Below are 21,624 nucleotides of genomic sequence, written 5' to 3' on the forward strand. Positions count from 1 at the left end.
AAAGAATTAATAGACACAGACGAATTGTTTTCCTTTATAAATGAGATTGCGTGAGTGTTTGAATCCAGATTGCAGTCTTTTACCGATTAATCGTGCAGCTCTAATACACGCACTCAAAAGTCCATGCATTTACTTGATCAAAAATACAGTAAAAACGCAATCTTGTGAAATTATTTCAATTTTAAATAACTGTTACCTAATATATTTTAAAACGCAATTTATTCCTGTGATCAAACCGGCACCATTACTCCATCATTCTGATATCAAGAAATATTTCTTGTTATTATCAATGTTGACATATTATAGTTACGTTAATATTTTTGTGAAAACTGTGAGACTTTATTTCCAAGATTCTTTTATAAACAGAAAATTTTAAAAGAAATAGAAATAGAAATTGTGACATTATAAATGTCTTTACTGTCACTTTTCATCAATTTAATGGATTCTTTCAGAATAAAAGTAATTTATTGTGAAGGTTTGATTTTTTGGGGGGGGCGGAGGCTTGTATTCAATTTTAAACCAATTTTGAAGTTTTGTTTCTGATCTTTTCTAGCATGTTAATGTTACTTCTGCATATCCATTTATTTCTACTCCATTGGCTGATGGATACATATTTGAACAGCACTTGGACACTTTAAGAGTGGCTCTTCTATGAATTCTCAGAAGTGACAGTGTCTTGAAGGGGATTTGTCCTGTACCTCCTCTAGAGAGATGGCACTGTCCATGCTGAGATTGGGCAGGAGGATGGTGATCTTGTCCATCTCACTCGTCTGACACTTCAGCAGACCGACACACATGTCGTAACACTCCAGCGCCTCCTCCATGTCACCCTAAAACAGCACATCAACACACATGTATACAGTGCAAAAAATACTATCACACGCATTTATAAAAGTGTAACCTGGACTTTCAGCCAGCTCTACTCAAGATAATCAAATGTATCTTACTGGCATACAACACCTTTGTGAAGAACCATATAAGTTATGTAATAGAAAAATATGTGAGTCTCTAATAACTGCGCTCTCTTGCCTGAAAGGCGAGGTGTCGTGCTTTAAGCCAGTGGACTCTGACGGCAAAAGAGAGCCAGTCGTCTCCAAACAGATCTCTCTGAGACGAGGCCATGGTCAGGAGAAATAGATCCGACTGAAAGCACGTCTCTGAATCCACGTCCCCAAAATCCCTTCCGGAAGCAGACATGGTCTTCCTATGAGACACTGTAAATCATACAAGCACAAGACATTTGTGTGATTACTTTTCAGTGTTTGTGAAGTGATATCTGCATATGAGCTCCTGATGTCAGGGGCGGACTTAACCAATACGTGAGGTAAGCAGCCGCTAAGGGCCCGGGGAATTAGCGGGCCCCCGACAAATACCATGAAGCCTACATTAATCATATATTCTATCATCTATTCTATCATATAGTGCATGGCCTGTCTATAACCATTAAGATTTTAACGTTATCACATCTGCTCGAATGTAAAAATCCAATTTTACATTGAGAAAATACAACAGTTGCAGGTTAGAGAAATGTTGATGCATTAATATTAAAGTGTAATCACAAATATGGTTAATTAACTGTGAATAGTTTGTTTGTGAATTTAGTGGGGGTTTTTTGTGAATTCAATTGTATTTAATTTTACATTGAGAAAATAAAAGTTCCAGGTTACAGATATTTTTAACATGAGGTTTATCTACAAATGTAGAAAGTAAAAAAACAGAATAGAAAGAAGTATATATGTGACCCTGGATCACAAAACCAGTCACATGAAAATCAGTCAAAATGATCAGTTTTTATTTTATGCCAAAAATCATTAGGATATTAAGTAAAGATCATGTTCCATGAAGATATTTTGTAAATTTCCTACAGTAAATATATAAAACATTTATTTTTGTGAGTGAATGCTGCACAATCGTGAACATAAATGCACAACTTTAAAGGAGATTTTCTCAAAGTTTCGATTTTTTTGCACCCTCAGATTCCAGATGTTCAATAGTTGTATCTGGGCCAAATATTGTCCTATCCTAACAAACCATACATCAATGAAAAGCTTATTTATTCAGCTTTCAGATGACGTATACATCTCAATTTCAAAAAATTGACCCATGTGACTGGTTTTGTAGTCCAGGGTCACATATAGAAAAAGAGTGTTTTGAGTTCACAGTTTGACTGTTAGGGCCCCATCCCTGGAACCGCTCAGGGCCCTCAAATAACTAAGTCCGCCCCTGCCTGATGTCAAACACGAGACAAACGTCTGACTGATTGTGATGTTCTTACTGTTCTTGCCCTTCATCATAGACTTCTGTTCCAACTGCAGCTCCAGGCAGCAGAGACTCATCAGCATCATTTCCTGTTAGACAAGAGGCAGTGTAAGATGTTGATGTACTGTACATTAAACTACACAGTGGTCAGACCTATGAACAATGTATGAAAAATGTATGAACATTTGGATAAACTGAAATTCTTCTAGTAAATAAAACAAGCTAAGTTTGGTTGTCAAGGATGCCAATTAGTGTTGTCAAAAATAATCGATATGTATCGACACTGAAATATCTGAAACTGTTCCAAAACTCCTTTTCTGCAGCACTGATACACTGACACCAGCTGCGCTTTCTCGCTCTCTCCGACAGCAGAGTGACACACATCCGCCTCCTCTCACTCACTCGTCTCGTAATTTTACTCATTCCCGCAGGTTTCACACCCACAGCCTCTCAAACAGCTTGCGAGAAACAAATTGACTTATTTTTCGTGGCTTATTATGCTTAAATGGTCAAATACATAAAGAATGATGTCAAAAGGCCCATCTTGCAGAGTATTCAGGTATTAAATACAGTCAGTTTTGGAACGTAAATAGTTGAGAGAAAACGCATGTTGTGTAACAGTATATTGGATCCGTGCGTTAGCTCTTAAAGTGACAGCAGCCTAATAAACCTGATGCTGTCTGTCAAGTTAATCAAAGAACAAAAGACAAAGAGAAATCACCCACTGATCTTGACTGAATAACTTTTGTAACTTTAATAGTAAGCATTAATCTGTATTTCATTTTTACAATAAAAAAAACACTGGATAGTCTTCACATTTAATTACTTTAATTTCTGTAATAATTCTTACCCGAGTACTACTGTTAGACACACCTGAAAAACTTAAAACCGTTTAAATTTCACTGGTTTCTTTATTCTATTATATCTATTTGTGCTATATTTTGCAATTTGTTTATTTGTTCTTATTTTATTACTGACTGTTTACTTGTCTTTTTTATGTAAATTTTGTTTAAATTATCTATATTGGTGGTATATGGCCGTGGTATCAAAGATGTTATCGAATATCGATATTTTTCGAGGTATCGTATCAAAGTTGCAGTATCGTTACAACACTAAAAAAGCTTTTCTGAGCAGTGATGTGAAAGTTTAAGATCATTTCATGCAATTAAGAGCCTCCAAAAAAAAAATCAGGCCCATCTACTATAATATAATTAAATATAAGCAATATGCTTTACAGTTTTTTTTTTTTCTATTCAGCAAGGATGCATTAAATTGAGCAAAAGTAAAAGTAAAGACTTTTACATTGTTACATCAGATTTCTATTTCAAATAAATTGTATTGAACTATTCGTCAAAGAATCCTGAAAAAAATATATTATGGTTTCCATAAAAATATGAAGCAGCATAACTATTTTCAACATTGATAATAATAATAATAGATGTTTATTGAGCAGCAAATCATCATATTAGAATGACTTCTGAAGGATCATGTGACACTGAAGACTGGAGTAATGACAGGAAATCACAGGAATAAATTATATATATATATATATATATATATATATTACCATTATTTTAATTGATCCTGTTAGCTCAAGAAAATAATCGTTAAACTGTTTTAATTATTCAGTTTACGTTTGATTATAATTTTCTGGTCATGTATGTTCATTTACACAACAGAGAGTGTTTGTGACCTAGTTTTTGCCAAAAGCTCACTCATTAAGTTATCGGTCTCCTTCTGTTTTTCAGCCGCTCCACTGGGAGAGATCCAGCAGGTTCAGATGGCATGATGAATACAGTTTAGTTGCCAGGCAGGTGCGAGCAGAATGTGTGCCCAATGATCTTCCACTGAGGGAAAAATCCTTTGATTGAACACGTGTAGCTATTTCCCTCTATGAGCTGACGAGTAAACATGCTTCGAATAAATCATTCTTCCGTTCCTACAACAGTTTTCAGTCAGTCTACTGGAATAAAATCTTTTTTAGGGCTGGATGAAAACACACACAAAATCCATACAGGATTTCATACGGTTGATTGATGACGAATATGATGTAGTGCACCAACTCACAGTGTGAGGGAGAATATTTAATCCAGTTACAATGTCCCTAAAACTCAAGAGTTTGTGTCTCATATTTACATCATCATATAGTTAAGCTATATTACACAAGTTCAGTTTTTGTCTCCAGAATAGCACAAGTGCGATACTGATTTTATACAACAGTTCAATATAAGAAGTTAATATTGTGATATTTTTTGCAGTTTTGCTAACAAATATGAACTGAAAATTATAAAACTAAACTAAAATTATGAAGACAAAGCAGAACTGTTCATCTCTGAGCAACACACACTTCACTCCTGAATGAATCAGACGTTTGAACGAATCGAACGAATTAATTATTTACTCATTTAGACATTTATCACCACCTACTGGCAATTTTAGTAAGTATAATTTCATTAAAAAATAGTTTCATATTTCCATATTAATAAAAAAAAATATTTAAGGTTTAGTTCACCCAAAACTATTTATTTCTGAAGCTACTTTTTGCAATGTCTATTTGATGCTTTACATAATAATGACTTTAAATGATCTTTTGGGGGTCATTCTCAGCCAAATTTGATGTGCGATATGCAATTAATTATATAAAAAATTGTAATCGCTTGACAGCCCTAATATATATTTAAATATGTGTGTGTGTGTGTTCTTGTATATATTGTTTCGACACAAATGAGTATAATGACATGGGTATTACAACGTAAACATGGTTTATGAGGAAACGTCCTTTGTCCTCATAAACCAAATGGCTTAAAAAACATGGGTAGGTTTAGGGGTCGGGTTAGTGTAAGGGGATAGAAGATACAGTTTGTACAATTTAAAAACCATTACACCGTAAACCACGGGTTCAAGTGTGTGTGTGTGTGTGTGCATTTGCTCTGAAATGCCATTGAAGAACTATAATTTCAATCAAAAACACTGTTTGCAAATGTAAAATACAGTAAAATCCTTTTCAAATGTTCCCCCACATGGTTTTTAAATATACAACTAAGAATATCTAATCATTTTTATTTGTACATACCTAATATAGCAATAAATACTGACTAAACAGTATTTACCTACATATTTTTATTTTTTTTTAAATTAGAAATATTAAAAATTTGTGTTTCCATTCAATTCACTGTAACAGTGATTAAAACGGTTCAAATGTATTAAACTTCCCAATTTTCAGCTATTTTATTTCTGAGATGCTACCAAAATATCTCACCACTCACATATTCACCATTTTGTGATTAGAGGGCTACATTTTGTTGCACAAAACAACAGCCCTTAGGAAATAAAATTATCAAAGTGCAATGCAATATTCACAATGATGGCTAATTGTATATAATCAACAAACTAATCATTAACATTGTGTATATATATCATACATTCTCAATTTAACACCCAGTCCAAGTTTAGTCCTACTGCAGCTTATGGAGGTCAAAATGCACACACTTGAAAGGGGTTGTCTGATTTACATGAAAAATAACCACCATTTATTATTGTTTACTTTTTAACTAGTGCTGGCTGGGCAACGATTAATTGCATCCAAAATAAGTTTATGTTTACATAATATATGTGTGTACTATTTTGTATATATAAATACACAAATATGCATTAAGGATGTCACGATTTCGATTTTAAATCGAAATTAAGTAAAAATCTCGAACTTCGAATAAAAAAATGGAATCGTCGATGCTGTCACGCCCCCATGTCACGTCCGGCCGGCTTGCCAAGCAGGAAAAAAGCGTTGCTAACACAATGCTAAATCATGAATTATATGTATGTACAATAACATTACGATGTCCAGCAATCGATTTAAATAGTACAATGGGTTTAATTTGTCGTTTAATGAGGTCTAATATATGTTGTTAGTGCTGAGAATTTTCACATGTATTGAAATGGTCCAGTGGCAGAACTTTTGCCAAGTGTGTCAGAGGTTCTGGGTTCTAATCTATGGAAGCTTGTTTCCGCCACTGAATAATAAATAAATAATAATAATTGCGACTTTTTATCTCACAATTCTGACTTTTTTTCTCACAATTGCGAGATATCAAGTCAGAATTGTGACTTTTTTTCTCAGAATTGCGAGATATGAAGTCAGAATTGTGAGAAATAAAGTCGCAATTGCAAGATATAAAGTCGCAATTCTGAGAAATAAAGTCGCAATTGCAAGATATAAAGTCGCAATTCTGAGAAATAAAGTCGCAATTGCGAGATATAAAGTCAGAATTGCATGATATAAAGTCGCAATTGCGTGTTATAAAGTCAGAATTGTGAGATATAAACTATTCTCTGGTAAAAAATAAAATAAAATTCCGTCTTTTTTTCCCCTTAGAATTGGACTTTATATCTCACAATTGTGAGTTTATATCTCACAATTCTGAGAAAAGATGTCAGAATTGCGAGATATAAAGTCGCAATTGTGTGTTATAAAGTCAGAATTGCGTGATATAAAGTCGCAATTGCGAGAAAAAAGTCAGAATTCTGACTTTTTATCTCACAATTGCGAGTTTATATCTCGCAATTCTGACTTTATAACACGCAATTGCGACTTTATTTTACGCAATTCTGACTTTATAACACGCAATTGCAACTTTATTTCACGCAATTCTGAGAAATAAAGTCAGAATTGCGAGATGTAAACTCGCAATTGTGAGATAAAAAGTCGCAATTATTATTATGTATTTATTATTCAGTGATGGAAACAAGCTTCCATACTAATCCGCACTCATATAGGGTTTTTTTTCTCATCAAAACCGATCATGTTTATCAGTGGTTGTATATCAGGCAGGGACACGTTTGTGTGCATTTTGTTTTGTAATTTCACCGGAACGAATAGAAAGTCTCCACAACGGATTGTAGCGCGTGTCCGAGTGAAGACTGTGCGCGAGCCACTAGAGAACACAGTATCAGCGCCACTGATCGCAGCGGCAACGAGCACTTTGATCACTTGATTTAAAAAACAACAGATTTCAGCGCTAGATCGCCTCTTATTTAACAAACGAACGAAATGAATGCTCTGCTAGTTAACTGGAGATGTTTTATTTATTTATATTGGTACATTCGTGCCACGAGATGTTTCAAAAGTGGTGGGGACCTTAGCAAAAACTGGTGGCGACATGTCCCACTCGCAAATTACGCCTATGCATAAAAGTCTAGTCTAAAAATGGCATAGCAACCTGCGCTTTAAAAAAAATATGTATATAAAAATCGAATCGAACCGTGACCTTAGAATCGAAATTTGAGGATTTGGAGAATTGTGACACCCCTAAGCATGTACAGTATATATTTAAGAAATATTTGCATGTATATACTGTATATATATATATATTTATACATAATTTATATTATATATGAATATAAATATTTTATATATATATAAATAACACATTTTTCTTAAATATATACATGCATATGTGTGTATTTATATAAACAAAATAACTATACACTGTACACACATATATTATGTAAACACTAACTTTCATTTTGGATGCGATTAATCGTTGCCCAGCACTACTTTTTACATGTTATTTCGAACATGAAAGCAAAAAAGTGACTCTCTTGTGTGAAACCCTGTGAAATAGTCAAGTGTAACCCTGACTATCTTTGTACTGGCATGAAGCAGTAAATGCAGCAAATGCTCCGCCTGGTGGTCTCACCTTTATGTGCTGGTTGCTGGAGTCTCGGAGAAGTGGGTTGGGCAGCCCAGAGCTGTGTTTCCTCCAGCAGATGAAGAGATCCAGCACCACTCCAGCAAGACCCGCCGGCCACTCCTCCAGAAACATCTGCCCCACCGCCTTTAGGAACCGTATCATCAGCTCCAGGACACCACCGTTCTGCATGTTCGCCAGCAGGAACGCATGCACATCCTTGCGCTCTGAGGAACCACGAAGAATAGAGAGAAAATGCAGAAAACAGAAGCAGAAAGAAATAAAACAATGAATCAAACAAAAACCTCAGTTTCTGTACCTGACTCCATCGAGACGATATACTCAGAGGAGTTGGACCCGGAGCCGCGGTTTAACTGGGAATCAGGTTTGACGTTACAATGAGAGTCCATGTTACTGAGACTCTCCTCATCTTCATCATCTTCAAACTTTTTCAGCCTGAAAATAAAGAAGCTCGAGTAAAAGCGACATAAAGGAAGACCTTTCGAGTATGTTTTTGACTTGGCATTTTGGAAGGAGCTAAGCATTTTTGCATCATATTTAAAGTGCCTCTATTATGCTTTTTCAGATATGACCTTTCATGCAGTGTGTAATATAGGAATGTAAAAGGTCTGCAAATGATAATTGGAGTTATTTTCTCCCAAAAGAAAAAGATTCTGAACCGCCTGAAACGAGTCGTCAGTAATTCCAGTCTTACTTCCTGCATGAACATATGGAGGTTTTTAACAAATTTGCATAATGCCAGGCTATGGTATTCATTGGCTGCTCGTGAACAGCGTCTACTTTGACCCTCAAACACTGTAGTTGTAACTGAGACTGGAAGAGTTTGGTTCGTGTTGTCGACAAAAATGGATGAGACTCGCGCTGGAATTGATACAGTAAAGCCGACGCCATCGTTACGGTTCGTATCACTGTGTATCATTTGTTTAGAAAAATCCGCTGCTAAAATTCATAGGTAATGGGCGTTTGGTTAATGAAACACGCTGTTAGTGTTCGACCAATCACAACAGACTAGACCATCTGACCAATCAGAGCAGAGCAACTCTCGGAGAGGAGGGGCTTAGAGAGACTGAATCTTTTATCGAACTGTTTCAGACACTGTGAGAAAAGAGCTGATGCTGCAACGTATATTATGAGAAAATCTAAGTTTTTTAACCTTGGATGCATGTAAACCTATTGTAGGAGACTACAAACAAAATCAACTGAACCTTTAAAATAGCATAATAGGGGCACTTTAAAACAATGACACTGACAAATAATCAGAAGGCTGTATTGACACTGCAGGCAATTAAAGCACATGTATATTTGATATCTAATATACAATTATGTGGAGCACGGTTTTGGTCTAATGAGCTTTCACTGTGGGAGGATTCACTCAATGTGACAAAACAAAAATAGAAAGCACATGTCTGACAAAATGTCTCCTAGAGCATTGCCTGATACGGTCACAGCAGGAACAACAATTATTAGTAAAATAAACACCTGGAAGGGAGGAATTTGAGCAGAAGCTCTTGGAAGTCAATCTTCTCTTCTTTCTTGCATTTGGTGTTGCGTACACGTGCAGAGCGTCTCTTCGCCGTCTCGATGTTGTCCTCGACCACACGTTTTCTCTTGGTGCCTTTTTTCGCTTTATCACTCAAGGCAGCATCCAGAGCTGTGGGGTCAACATCATCAGAGTCAGGTTACTTTTGAAATATATTTGTGATAGGAATCTTCACATCGTTAATCTCAGTTCTGTATCTCACATTACATACAGTCAAACCAAAATGTATTCAGACACCTGCAACATTTCTCACATTATCACAGTTTATTCTCTATAGTTCAGAAAATGGTGATAAAATGGGAAGAACTCCCAGTTGATATTTCACTGGTTTTGTCCGTCCTTCTGTTAGACTGTCTCACACATGAATCATGTTGAATATCTGTCAGCTGTTAAATTTAACTACACAATTAGATAATACCAATTTAGCTCAACCAATTACCAAGCAATGCTTCATTTGGTTCAGTCTGTGGTGTAAAAAGAGCATTAGCAATTAAAGAAAAAACACTTCAGCAAAACATGGTCAGGTCAAAGTGTCTGAATCATTTTTGGTCCCACATTTTTACTGGTAGTCACTGTATGAAGAATTATTGGGTATAATATGTCTCAGTTTACTTTATTTTGCTATGAACTATAGTGTCCTGCACCCACTAGTAAAAATCACAAATGATATCTGGTGTCTGAATAATTTTTGGTTTGACTGTATACAGGGTTTGAAATGAACTTTTTCACTCACCGGCCAATTTGGCTACTAAGTTTTTAAGTTACCGGCCATTCAGAACTTCTACTAGCCCCCAAAAAATGAACCAGATTAACTGTCACAGCTTATACAACATATAGTGAGGAAAATAAGTATTTGAACACCCTGCTATTTTGCAAGTTCTCCCACTTAGAAATCATGGAGGGGTCTGAAATTGTCATCGTAGGTGCATGTCCACTGTGAGAGACATAATCAAAAAAAAAAAATCACAATATATGATTTTTTAACTATTTATTTGTATGATACAGCTGCAAATAAGTATTTGAACACCTGTCTATCAGCTAGAATTCTGACCCTCAAAGACCAGTTAGTCTGCCTTTAAAATGTCCACCTCCACTCCATTTATTATCCTAAATTAGATGCACCTGTTTGAGGTCGTTAGCTGCATAAAGACACCTGTCCACCCCATACAATCAGTAAGAATCCAACTACTAACATGGCCAAGACCAAAGAGCTGTCCAAAGACACTAGAGACAAAATTGTACACCTCCACAAGGCTGGAAAGGGCTACGGGGAAATTGCCAAGCAGCTTGGTGAAAAAAGGTCCACTGTTGGAGCAATCATTAGAAAATGGAAGAAGCTAAACATGACTGTCAATCTCCCTCGGACTGGGGCTCCATGCAAGATCTCACCTCGTGGGGTCTCAATGATCCTAAGAAAGGTGAGAAATCAGCCCAGAACTACACGGGAGGAGCTGGTCAATGACCTGAAAAGAGCTGGGACCACCGTTTCCAAGGTTACTGTTGGTAATACACTAAGACGTCATGGTTTGAAATCATGCATGGCACGGAAGGTTCCCCTGCTTAAACCAGCACATGTCAAGGCCCGTCGTAAGTTTGCCAATGACCATTTGGATGATCCAGAGGAGTCATGGGAGAAAGTCATGTGGTCAGATGAGACCAAAATAGAACTTTTTGGTCATAATTCCACTAAACGTGTTTGGAGGAAGAAGAATGATGAGTACCATCCCAAGAACACCATCCCTACTGTGAAGCATGGGGGTGGTAGCATCATGCTTTGGGGGTGTTTTTCTGCACATGGGACAGGGCGACTGCACTGTATTAAGGAGAGGATGACCGGGGCCATGTATTGCGAGATTTTGGGGAACAACCTCCTTCCCTCAGTTAGAGCATTGAAGATGGGTCGAGCCTGGGTCTTCCAACATGACAATGACCCGAAGCACACAGCCAGGATAACCAAGGAGTGGGTCTGTAAGAAGCATATCAAGGTTCTGGCGTGGCCTAGCCAGTCTCCAGACCTAAACCCAATAGAGAATCTTTGGAGGGAGCTCAAACTCCGTGTTTCTCAGCGACAGCCCAGAAACCTGACTGATCTAGAGAAGATCTGTGTGGAGGAGTGGGCCAAAATCCCTCCTGCAGTGTGTGCAAACCTGGTGAAAAACTACAGGAAACGTTTGACCTCTGTAATTGCAAACAAAGGCTACTGTACCAAATATTAACATTGATTTTCTCAGGTGTTCAAATACTTATTTGCAGCTGTATCATACAAATAAATAGTAAAAAAATCATACATTGTGATTTCTGGATTTTTTTTTTTTAGATTATGTCTCTCACAGTGGACATGCACCTACGATGACAATTTCAGACCCCTCCATGATTTCTAAGTGGGAGAACTTGCAAAATAGCAGGGTGTTCAAATACTTATTTTCCTCACTGTATATTATAAAATTTGGATTTCATACATTAATTTCTCATTCAAACAAAATCCTGTCATCCAGCAATCTCCTCCCTTCCTCTTTCATCCTCATCACCAAAAATGTTTTTTAGTACAAAGAACATTAAAAAAAAATTAGGATGTTGGAAAATAACAATGTCTTTTCTGTTAACCAAATGCTTTTTAATCTTCATTATTGCTTCAATACACATGAACAAGCGCCACGCTGTAGTGAAGTGCATGTTCACGTAAGCCAGATATGAGCAAATTCTGAGCAATATGCTGTTTTCAATATATCATGGTGACTCACGAATTGAGTATTTGCACTAAATCTGGGTTTACATGAACTTACCCAGCAAAGTGAGTAAACATAATAAGTAACACGCCAAATTGGCTCGTGATCTGACAGAGTTACCCGTCACACTTGATTTTTACCCGCATTTGTTGGGTTGGCGGGTGTTAATTTCAAACCCTGACTGTATATGTTCATGCCTCATGTATGCATTCATACTAACCCGCAGTATTAACCGTGGTGAGAGCAGCATCCTCCGCTCCATTGGCAACAGTAGTGGTGACTGTGGTTGTGCTGACCTCTATAATGCTCTGGCTCTGTGGTACTCCTGAAGGAGCGATGGGCTCGGCCTGCGGTGGGACAAACAGTTCGGAGGACGGGGGTTGACTGGAGATCGGGCTGCTGGGAACAGGAGGGGGGGCAGGGGGGGCTTGAGGTACAATGACGATCATGGGAGGCTGAGGAGGGTCTGGGGCAGCAGGGGCGGGCACTGGTGTGCTGGTGGGCATTTGCAGGAGGCACTCCGGGTCACGGTACATTGACAAATCAATTCGGCGGCCAAAGTCAGGCCGTGGGACCAGGCAAGCGTTCTGGTGTTTGTACATGGCCAAGAAACTCTCCCCCACACTCTTCCACCTATATGGATAACAATACATCACACAGAGAAATAATAATTAAGTACGTCAGCGAGCCTTTTTGACTTAAATAAAGAAAAGTGTATATATTTTTAAATAAGGCATCAAATAAAACAACTGAAGAATGCATTTTGAGCTGTAACTAGAGGTGGGCGATACAAATTACTGTTCAAAAGTTTGGGGTCATTACTTTTTTTTTTTTTTTTTTTTTAAGAGATTAAGCAGCACAATTGTTTTCATCATTCATTCTAGCCAATCAGCATTTTCACTGGCCACAATTTTGACATTGATACCATGGGGAAAAACTGTCATATAGATATTTTTAATATTATATAGCAGCAGGAATATTAGGCTGCTGTCACTTTAAGACCTGACGCACGGATCCATTATACTGTTACACATGCGTTATCTTTCATAACTGACTTTACGAGTTTACGTGAATACTCACCAAGACTGGCATTTTGACATTATTTTGTGTGTATTTGACTGTTTAAGCGCAATAAGCAGTGAAAAATAACTCAGTGTAGTACTGAGAGGCAGCTTTATGTGCCGCACTTTGGGTGTTCGAGCACAAAATCTGCTGGAATGAGTAATATACGCGCAACTCAACGCTGAAATTCAAGCCCTGTAACACCAATATTCATCCGGAGCAAATTAATCGAGTGAGTGAGGGAAGGTGTGTGTGTCACTCGCTGTCGGAGAGATGAGAGATGAGAGAGAGAGAGAGAGAGAGAAGCTGGTATCGTTTGTCTGTTCTGCGGACAATGAGTATAAGAAGCGTCTCAGATATTTCAGTATCAATATGTATCAAAGAAATCTATATTTTTGACAACACTACAATGCACATCATTTATTATTTCAGATGCCTTTATAAAAGACTACAATTTAAAAATGTATATATTACATATACAATTCAACCCGCCAAAGTGGCTAGTAGGAGTGACTGCTGAAACACACACGCATTTGGCGATTTGACGGGTGTTAATGTCAAGCCCTGAAAACATTAATATGTTCTCATAGGGAGGAACACAATGAAAAAGTCCATAGACATAAATAAATTACATAAAATGTTATTTTAATGTTTGGATAGTTTTATTGTGTATTATGATTAAAAAAGTGATTCAATTAACCCATGATATTCCTTAAAAACAAACTATAAGATGAATCCCAAACGTAAGTCTGTGGATTAATCGTGGCATGGACTCACGTGAAGTATTTGATGGGCTGAACCAGTTGCAGGTCAGCCACCGGGTGCCGTGTGAATTTAGCCTGTCTCTGTCGTCTCAGTTCCAGCGCTTCCTCCACAATGCTGTGAGCTTCATCCTCATCTACATCCACATACTGCACTGACACATCACTGCAGCCAAAACACACACACACATACAAACTCAAACAAGTTTATTCTTCAACAGGACGAATGTTGGATGCCACATAATTAGCAAAAGGTGCATACAGTTTGGAGAACATCTTCATAGAGTCTCGTCTGAGGCAGGGCTGCTCTTCAAAGATCTTCTCTTTGAGCACTCGGCCCTTACTGTAGCCTGTGTCCTTCTCCAGAGCCTTACAGATGTAGTACAAACAACCTGCGGGACAAACAGACAAGAACATCAGCCACTGAGGCAGGAAACCAAGGTTTAGACAACATGAAACAGCATTCACAACCGTAACCGCCTACTTGTTCAGTGGCCTTGGCTTTAGAAGTGTTTTTCCCCATTACATAAATTAGGGTTACACAATATTGTGGGAAAAAAACAACATTGCGTTGTTTTTTGTGTTACTGCAATACACACTGCCCGGCCAAACCCTAGCCTTAACCCTAACCTCGCTTTTTGGATTTAAAGGGATACTTTACCGTTTTTTCATATTAAACTATGTTATTCCCTTAACTAAGACGAGTTGATACATACCTCTCTCGTCTCAGTGCGTGCACTAAATCCCTCTGTCTTGCGGCGAAACTTTGTTAGCCCAGTTCATTTAATATGGGCCAAGCAGAGAAGCTACCAAACATCTCCACGTTTTCCCTATTTAAATACAGTTACTCGCGAAGTGTAACTCGACCTAGGACGGTGACACAAAACAAAACGTTGCGCTTTTCTAAGCGTGTAAAATGGATAACTATTTTGTATGGCGGAATACCATAGCAAGTGCTTGTAAGCACTTCGACTTGGCGTAGTAATATCTTCACTCGTGAAAAATCCTCTCACCGGCCCCCGCTCCCTCTAGTGAAGATATTACTGCGCCAAGTCGAAGTGCTTACAAGCACTTGCTATGGTATTCCGCCATACAAAATAGTTATCCATTTTACACGCTTAGAAAAGCGCAACGTTTTGTTTTGTGTCACCGTCCTAGGTCGAGTTACACTTCGCGAGTAACTGTATTTAAATAGGGAAAACGTGGAGATGTTTGGTAGCTTCTCTGCTTGGCCCATATTAAATGAACTGGGCTAACAAAGTTTCGCCGCAAGACAGAGGGATTTAGTGCACGCACTGAGACGAGAGAGGTATGTATCAACTCGTCTTAGTTAAGGGAATAACATAGTTTAATATGAAAAAACGGTAAAGTATCCCTTTAAATAGGCAAATGCTTAAGGGACCTATTTTAACGATCTAAGCTCATGGTCTAAAGCGCACGGCAAGTTCACTTAGGGCGTGTCTGAATCCACTTTTGCTAGTTTAATGACGGGAAAAATGGTCGGCACGTCCGGCACATGGTCTGAACGTGTCTCCAGAGCGCAAACGCATCTGCTCGTGCGCGAGGTTAAAGCTGTGTGTGTGTGTGTGTGTGTGAGGTTAAAGACCATCTACGGGACAAGACAGATTCCACCATATCTTTATGTACACAATAATAATCTTTTAATTTTAATCCTTTTATTTTTAATATTTGGCATGTTTGCCTGCTGCCCTGTGTGTCTAATAAGCAGAGTGTACACATGTTGTAGACTCGCCTATAGGCTCATATTACTAACGCGCTCTTTAAATAATAAAAAAAGATACTGCGCCATTGACTTTAGCCCAGGTTTCAGTTGGTCAATTGCTCAGTCTATTTCTGTTCCTCAAAATAGCAACGCACCAACAATGCGCCAGAACACACACCTCGTTTTCAGACCAGCAGCACATGGGCGCACAGATGGGCGCAAATGCATTTGCTATTTGAACTACGTGGCACAAGACATGAAAATGATAACTGTGTCAGGCTGAAACTAGCAAAAAACATTTAAGGCATTTAATGGTCAAAATATTATAATAAATATTTGAATATATTTTAATATTAATATTAATAAACAAACGAACTTCGAATTATGATTTTTGGGCAAAAGTCAAAGCCCTACCTGGAATATGGCCATGATTGGCAAAACTCAAAAAAGTTTTTACATTTGTATGTGAATGTTGTGCAGTTGTTTCTGGACTCACAGCTGTAGTCACTGAGAGAGTAGAGGACCGTGATGAGACTGTCCAGGCAGGGCCAGTGGTCCGGGTTACAGCGTAAGCCCACCTCAAAGGCATGACGGGCCAAAGGCATGCTGATCTTCCTCAAGGCCAACCTTCCCATTTTAAACCACATATTCACATCTGTGGAGTCCAGCATGACAGCCTGCAAGACAAACAGACATGAACTGTGTGACTCCAAACTGCCCGTTCAGTGTTCAGAGTTAATGCCATGTGAACATCATGTACACTATCATACGCTATGATTTTTTTATGTTTCTGAAATCAGTCTCTTCTGCTCACCAAGGCAACATTTATTTGATCAAAATGCAAATATTATTGCAATTCTATTTGAATATATTGTCAAATGTAATTTATTCCTGTAATCAAAGCTTTATTTTCAGCATTATTACTCCAGTCTTCAGTGTCACACGATCTAATATGCTGATTTGATGCTTAAGAAACATTTCTTAATATTATCAAAGTTGAAGACTTTTATGGCATTTATTTAAAATAACAATCTTTTGCAACAATTTAAAGTCTTTACTCACACTTTTTTTAATGTGTCCTTGCCGAATAAAAGTAATTCTTTCAAAAACTGTAACTGTACTAACTTCAAACTTCAGAACGGCAGTGTAGTTCTAGAAAACTTCTAAATATACATGACGGATGAATCATGCACCCTAAACTTAAGGATTTGTTCAAATCTGCATTTACTTTTACATAGAAGTCCATGGCGGTGTCGAGATCATCTCTGAGCACAGCGAGACTGGCCAGGTTTTTATAGGTGGAGTACTTCAACATCAGCCCAGGATGCTTCAGTCCTACTTTCTCATCTTCAGATGCCACGGCCTGGTGCAAGAAAAGAAGCATTCACCAAAATTTGGTTACAAAACTGCCTTTGCAAAATATAAAAACACTGGTGTCCAAATAAAGCACAAATGAAAAGAGACTCTGGATCTCATGGTACGGTGTGCTGTACCTCCTTGAGCAGTGGGGTCTTGAGGAGATCATGGTAGGCTTTGGCAGACTCGTCAATCTTGTCATGTTTCTGCAGATCCAGAGCTTTATGATACAGGGCAAACGCTTCCGCCTCCTGCAATACAAATGAGAAGGGAAATGGTTATACTGGATTCAACTATCTTATTTTTTCTCAATCCTATAAAGCCTGCAGTATCATATGTGATACTACATTTCTACAGTCTCTAAATGATGATCAAAACTTTGCAGAAAAACCTGTCACACACAATCTACCACATGCCTTCTGTCGTCTGATTGATAGTTTAGACTGTTTTATCAAGTAAAAGACTGTTTAGTATTATTGTACAAACGTCCACCTTCAGTTCGTGGTTCATGTGTCTTTTTGCTCATCATCTTTACTGATTTTTATAAAGTAAATGTAGCAATTACTTTTATATTGTTTGTAATATTTTAAGATGAACACTTACTGGACTGAAGCAACTTAGCTTTACTAGATTATGTTCAAATGTTGAGTCTCAAATCTCAAACTTCATTGTATTGCATTGCACTATATGTTTTAAAATACAGAGCTTTGATCATAAAACTAAGCATTTTAATATCAGCTTACTGAGACATATTATTGGCAGATATAGAATGACGACTGATATTTATACCCGTTTTATGTCAGTAGTCTGTTATAAAGATCTCATTGATTTGCAATCAAGCATCAGAATTTCATCTTCCTTTTTGGCCATATAAATATCAACACCTGCACCAAATTGCATATATTTTTTCTCTGAATAAAATTGAGGGGAGTTTGAGCTCCATAGTCTCACTATACCAGACAATTTGAGCCATAAAAACCTGATGTATCAATTCTGATAATCAACAACGACAAAAAAACATTTTGTCTAAAGATAGTCTTTTGTTATGATGGAAACAAACTTCCATTTTGACTATTATTTCATATGTCAGGCTTTACAGGTTTAACACAACACAAAATAGTCCAGAGAAAGTTAAGTCACTTAGAATTAACTTTTGAAAGCATCTGACTCACCTGGGCTTCCTTTGTTTGACTTGGCTTTGTGCTTCTGAATGAGTCTTCATACTCATCCGCAGCCTGAGACGCCGCATTCAGAGCAGCAATCCGGATCTGTGATCGACAGAAGACACAGTGAGTGAGTGAGTGAGTGAGTGAGTGAGTGAGTGAGTGAGTGAGTGAGTGAGTGTCAGTGAGTGAGTGAGTGTGTGTCAGTGAGTGAGTGTCAGTGAGTGAGTATCAGTGAGTGAGTGTCAGTGAGTGAGTGTCAGTGAGTGAGTGTCAGTGAGTGAGTCAGTGAGTGAGTGAGTGAGTGAGTGAGCGTGTCAGTGAGTGAGTGAGTGTCAGTGAGTGAGTGAGTGTCAGTGAGTGAGTGAGTGTCAGTGAGTGAGTGAGTATCAGTGAGTGAGTATCAGTGAGTGAGTGAGTGAGTGAGTGAGCGTGTCAGTGAGTGAGTGAGTGTCAGTGAGTGAGTGAGTGTCAGTGAGTGAGTGAGTATCAGTGAGTGAGTGAGTGAGTGAGTGAGCGTGTCAGTGAGTGAGTGAGTGTCAGTGAGTGAGTGAGTGAGTGAGTGAGTGTCAGTGAGTGAGTGAGTGTCAGTGAGTGAGTGAGTATCAGTGAGTGAGTGAGTGTCAGTGAGTGAGTGAGTGAGCGTGTCAGTGAGTGAGTGAGTGTCAGTGAGTGAGTGAGTGTCAGTGAGTGAGTGAGTATCAGTGAGTGAGTATCAGTGAGTGAGTGAGTGAGTGAGCGTGTCAGTGAGTGAGTGAGTGTCAGTGAGTGAGTGAGTGTCAGTGAGTGAGTGTGTGTCAGTGAGTATCAGTGAGTGAGTGAGTGAGTGAGCGTGTCAGTGAGTGAGTGTCAGTGAGTGAGTGAGTGTCAGTGAGTGAGTGATTGTCAGTGAGTGAGTGAGTGAGTGAGTGAGTGAGTGAGTGAGTGAGTGAGTGAGTGTCAGTGAGTGAGTGAGTGTCAGTGAGTGAGTGAGTCAGTGAGTGAGTATCAGTGAGTGAGTATCAGTGAGTGAGTGTGTCAGTGAGTGAGTCAGTGAGTGAGTATCAGTGAGTGAGTGTCAGTGAGTGAGTGTCAGTGAGTGAGTGAGTGTCAGTGAGTGAGTATCAGTGAGTGAGTATCAGTGAGTGAGTGAGTGAGCGAGTGAGTGAGTGAGTGAGTGAGTGAGTGAGTGAGTGAGTGAGTGAGTGAGTGAGTGAGTGAGTGAGTGAGTGAGTGAGTGAGTGAGTGTCAGTGAGTGAGTGAGTGTCAGTGAGTGAGTGAGTGTCAGTGAGTGAGTGAGTGAGTGAGTGAGTGTCAGTGAGTGAGTGAGTGTCAGTGAGTGTCAGTGAGTCAGTGAGTGAGTATCAGTGAGTGAGTGAGTGAGTGAGTGAGTGTGTGTGTGTGAGTGAGTGAGTGTCAGTGAGTGAGTCAGTGAGTGAGTATCAGTGAGTATCAGTGAGTGAGCGTGTCAGTGAGTGAGTGAGTGAGTGAGTGTCAGTGAGTGAGTGAGTGTCAGTGAGTGAGTGAGTATCAGTGAGTGAGTGAGTGAGTGAGTGTCAGTGAGTGAGTATCAGTGAGTGAGTGAGTGAGTGAGTGAGCGTGTCAGTGAGTGAGTGTGTGTCAGTGAGTGAGTCAGTGAGTGAGTATCAGTGAGTGAGCGTGTCAGTGAGTGAGCGTGTCAGTGAGTGAGCGTGTCAGTGAGTGAGCGTGTCAGTGAGTGTCAGTGAGTGAGTGAGTGTCAGTGAGTGAGTGAGTATCAGTGAGTGAGTGAGTGAGTGAGTGAGTGAGTGAGTGAGTGAGTGTCAGTGAGTATCAGTGAGTGAGTGTCAGTGAGTGAGTATCAGTGAGTGAGTATCAGTGAGTGAGTATCAGTGAGTGAGCGAGTGAGTTACTTCATGACAAAAGCAGGTCAAATGGTCATATGTGGTAGTTTAAATCAATATAATACAAGCATAAAACATATAGAGTGACTTACCATGTTTCTTATTTATTAAGGATCATTCACTCTGATCATCAGCATCTGTTGTGGTGCAACATTATAAAAAAGAAAAACAATTATGAATTTAAAAGTGGATCAGGACCCCATATTATTACACGGCTACTAAAAATGAATTAATAAATTAGTTGTATCAGTGCTAGTTTACAATAGTTTAGAATGTCTCACTTTTTTTCAAAAATAAGTAACGTAATAAATTATTATATTACACGCTATACTAAATAAACAAATACTGACATGTAATAGCATAAGTTGTAATATCATCACATCTCAACACATTTAATGATGTTCTTCTTCACTGTCCCTTGTACCCAATTCAGAAAAGGGCATGACATTTTTCAGTAAAAGCATAAGATCCAGTGTGGCATCAACAAGCACAGATGCTGATGGTTGGGAGACAATCTGTATAACACGCGTATAAGATTGTGGATGGAATTTCAGAAAATGTACACAGTACAAATAGCATATGACTACATTTACAGATTTTGTGTGACTGTAAGTGCACCTATTCGCAGCATAAACAAGATTCTATTTGTTGCCATTTACACTTCATGCAAATAGTATCAATAACTCTGTAAACTCAGCATAAATACAATCTTCCTTGTCTTACACTGCCTTTTCATAATTCACTTCATGCCTTTAGTACAGTGTGTTTTTAATAATGGGACAAGAAGATAAGACTCTGTCCAAACGGACCAATGTTTCCATTTCCCCAGACAGGACATGCTAAACTCTCAATAACACTCAAATAAACGCACTTTGTTCTTGAGGGAGCTTCTTTCCCCTGAGATTTCACTGTTATCTTGATAAACAAACGGAAAAACCTTAAGCAAATCCTTCACAAGCTTCGTAAACATGAAAAAGCCGTTGCTGTCGCATACAATGGTTGGGTTATTGATAGCATAGCGCTGTCTCTGTTTATAAACCCCATTCAATAACAACATGCTAACAATGCTAACAGCAAAAGAACAGCTAACATTACAAGGCTACTGCATTTCTATTTAACGCACCATGTCCCTAATGCTTCAGGAATGTAGGATATTTAAGCAGTGAGTTCAGCTGTAAAGTTGTGTATTGTGTTTTGCACAGATGTTGTTTTGATGGAGAGCTTTCGCTTACCCGCTGCACGCATGATCCTCTGCTCGGAGGAGAGTCACTGAAGTCAGTGTCGAGCGCTCCCATTGGACGAGAGTGCGTGCACGCGCGGCTGAAAACAGCCAATGACGTGCCGTAACTCAGTTTTCAATGTGCTGTTTCTCAATCAAATGTCTGAATATATAATATATACAGAAGGTTAGGGGAGGTAAGATGATTTTTTTTTCTATTCTTAAACGTAATGCTTATTGTAATT

At 38.5% G+C, this 21,624-nt stretch overlaps 1 protein-coding gene across 6 annotated transcripts in view; it reads right to left on the reverse strand.

Moving 5' to 3' along the window:
- cabin1 (calcineurin binding protein 1) overlaps positions 1-21,446 on the reverse strand; it is a 129,712-nt gene extending 108,266 nt beyond the window's left edge. For 5 of the 6 annotated variants that reach the window (XM_082188661.1, XM_082188660.1, XM_082188658.1 and 2 more), the window contains exons 1-15: positions 21,393-21,446; positions 20,253-20,297; positions 18,308-18,403; positions 17,273-17,386; positions 17,008-17,142; positions 16,276-16,456; positions 14,319-14,448; positions 14,073-14,222; positions 12,454-12,866; positions 9,447-9,618; positions 8,266-8,402; positions 7,956-8,173; positions 2,276-2,348; positions 1,030-1,214; positions 699-830 (exon numbers count right to left, since the gene is read on the reverse strand). In XM_082188661.1, the coding sequence (XP_082044787.1) occupies positions 699-830; positions 1,030-1,214; positions 2,276-2,348; positions 7,956-8,173; positions 8,266-8,402; positions 9,447-9,618; positions 12,454-12,866; positions 14,073-14,222; positions 14,319-14,448; positions 16,276-16,456; positions 17,008-17,142; positions 17,273-17,386; positions 18,308-18,403; positions 20,253-20,255 (2,139 nt within the window). In that variant the 5' untranslated portion in view covers positions 20,256-20,297; positions 21,393-21,446. Of the gene's footprint in view, positions 1-698; positions 831-1,029; positions 1,215-2,275; positions 2,349-7,955; positions 8,174-8,265; positions 8,403-9,446; positions 9,619-12,453; positions 12,867-14,072; positions 14,223-14,318; positions 14,449-16,275; positions 16,457-17,007; positions 17,143-17,272; positions 17,387-18,307; positions 18,404-20,252; positions 20,298-21,283; positions 21,373-21,392 lie in introns of those variants that run through there. The other variant, XM_082188657.1, reaches the window with a different exon arrangement.
- Positions 21,447-21,624: the final 178 nt, after the last annotated feature.

This window comes from Leuciscus leuciscus (genome assembly GCF_965113295.1).
Source record: "Leuciscus leuciscus genome assembly, chromosome: 13".
Lineage (NCBI taxonomy): Eukaryota > Metazoa > Chordata > Actinopteri > Cypriniformes > Leuciscidae > Leuciscus > Leuciscus leuciscus.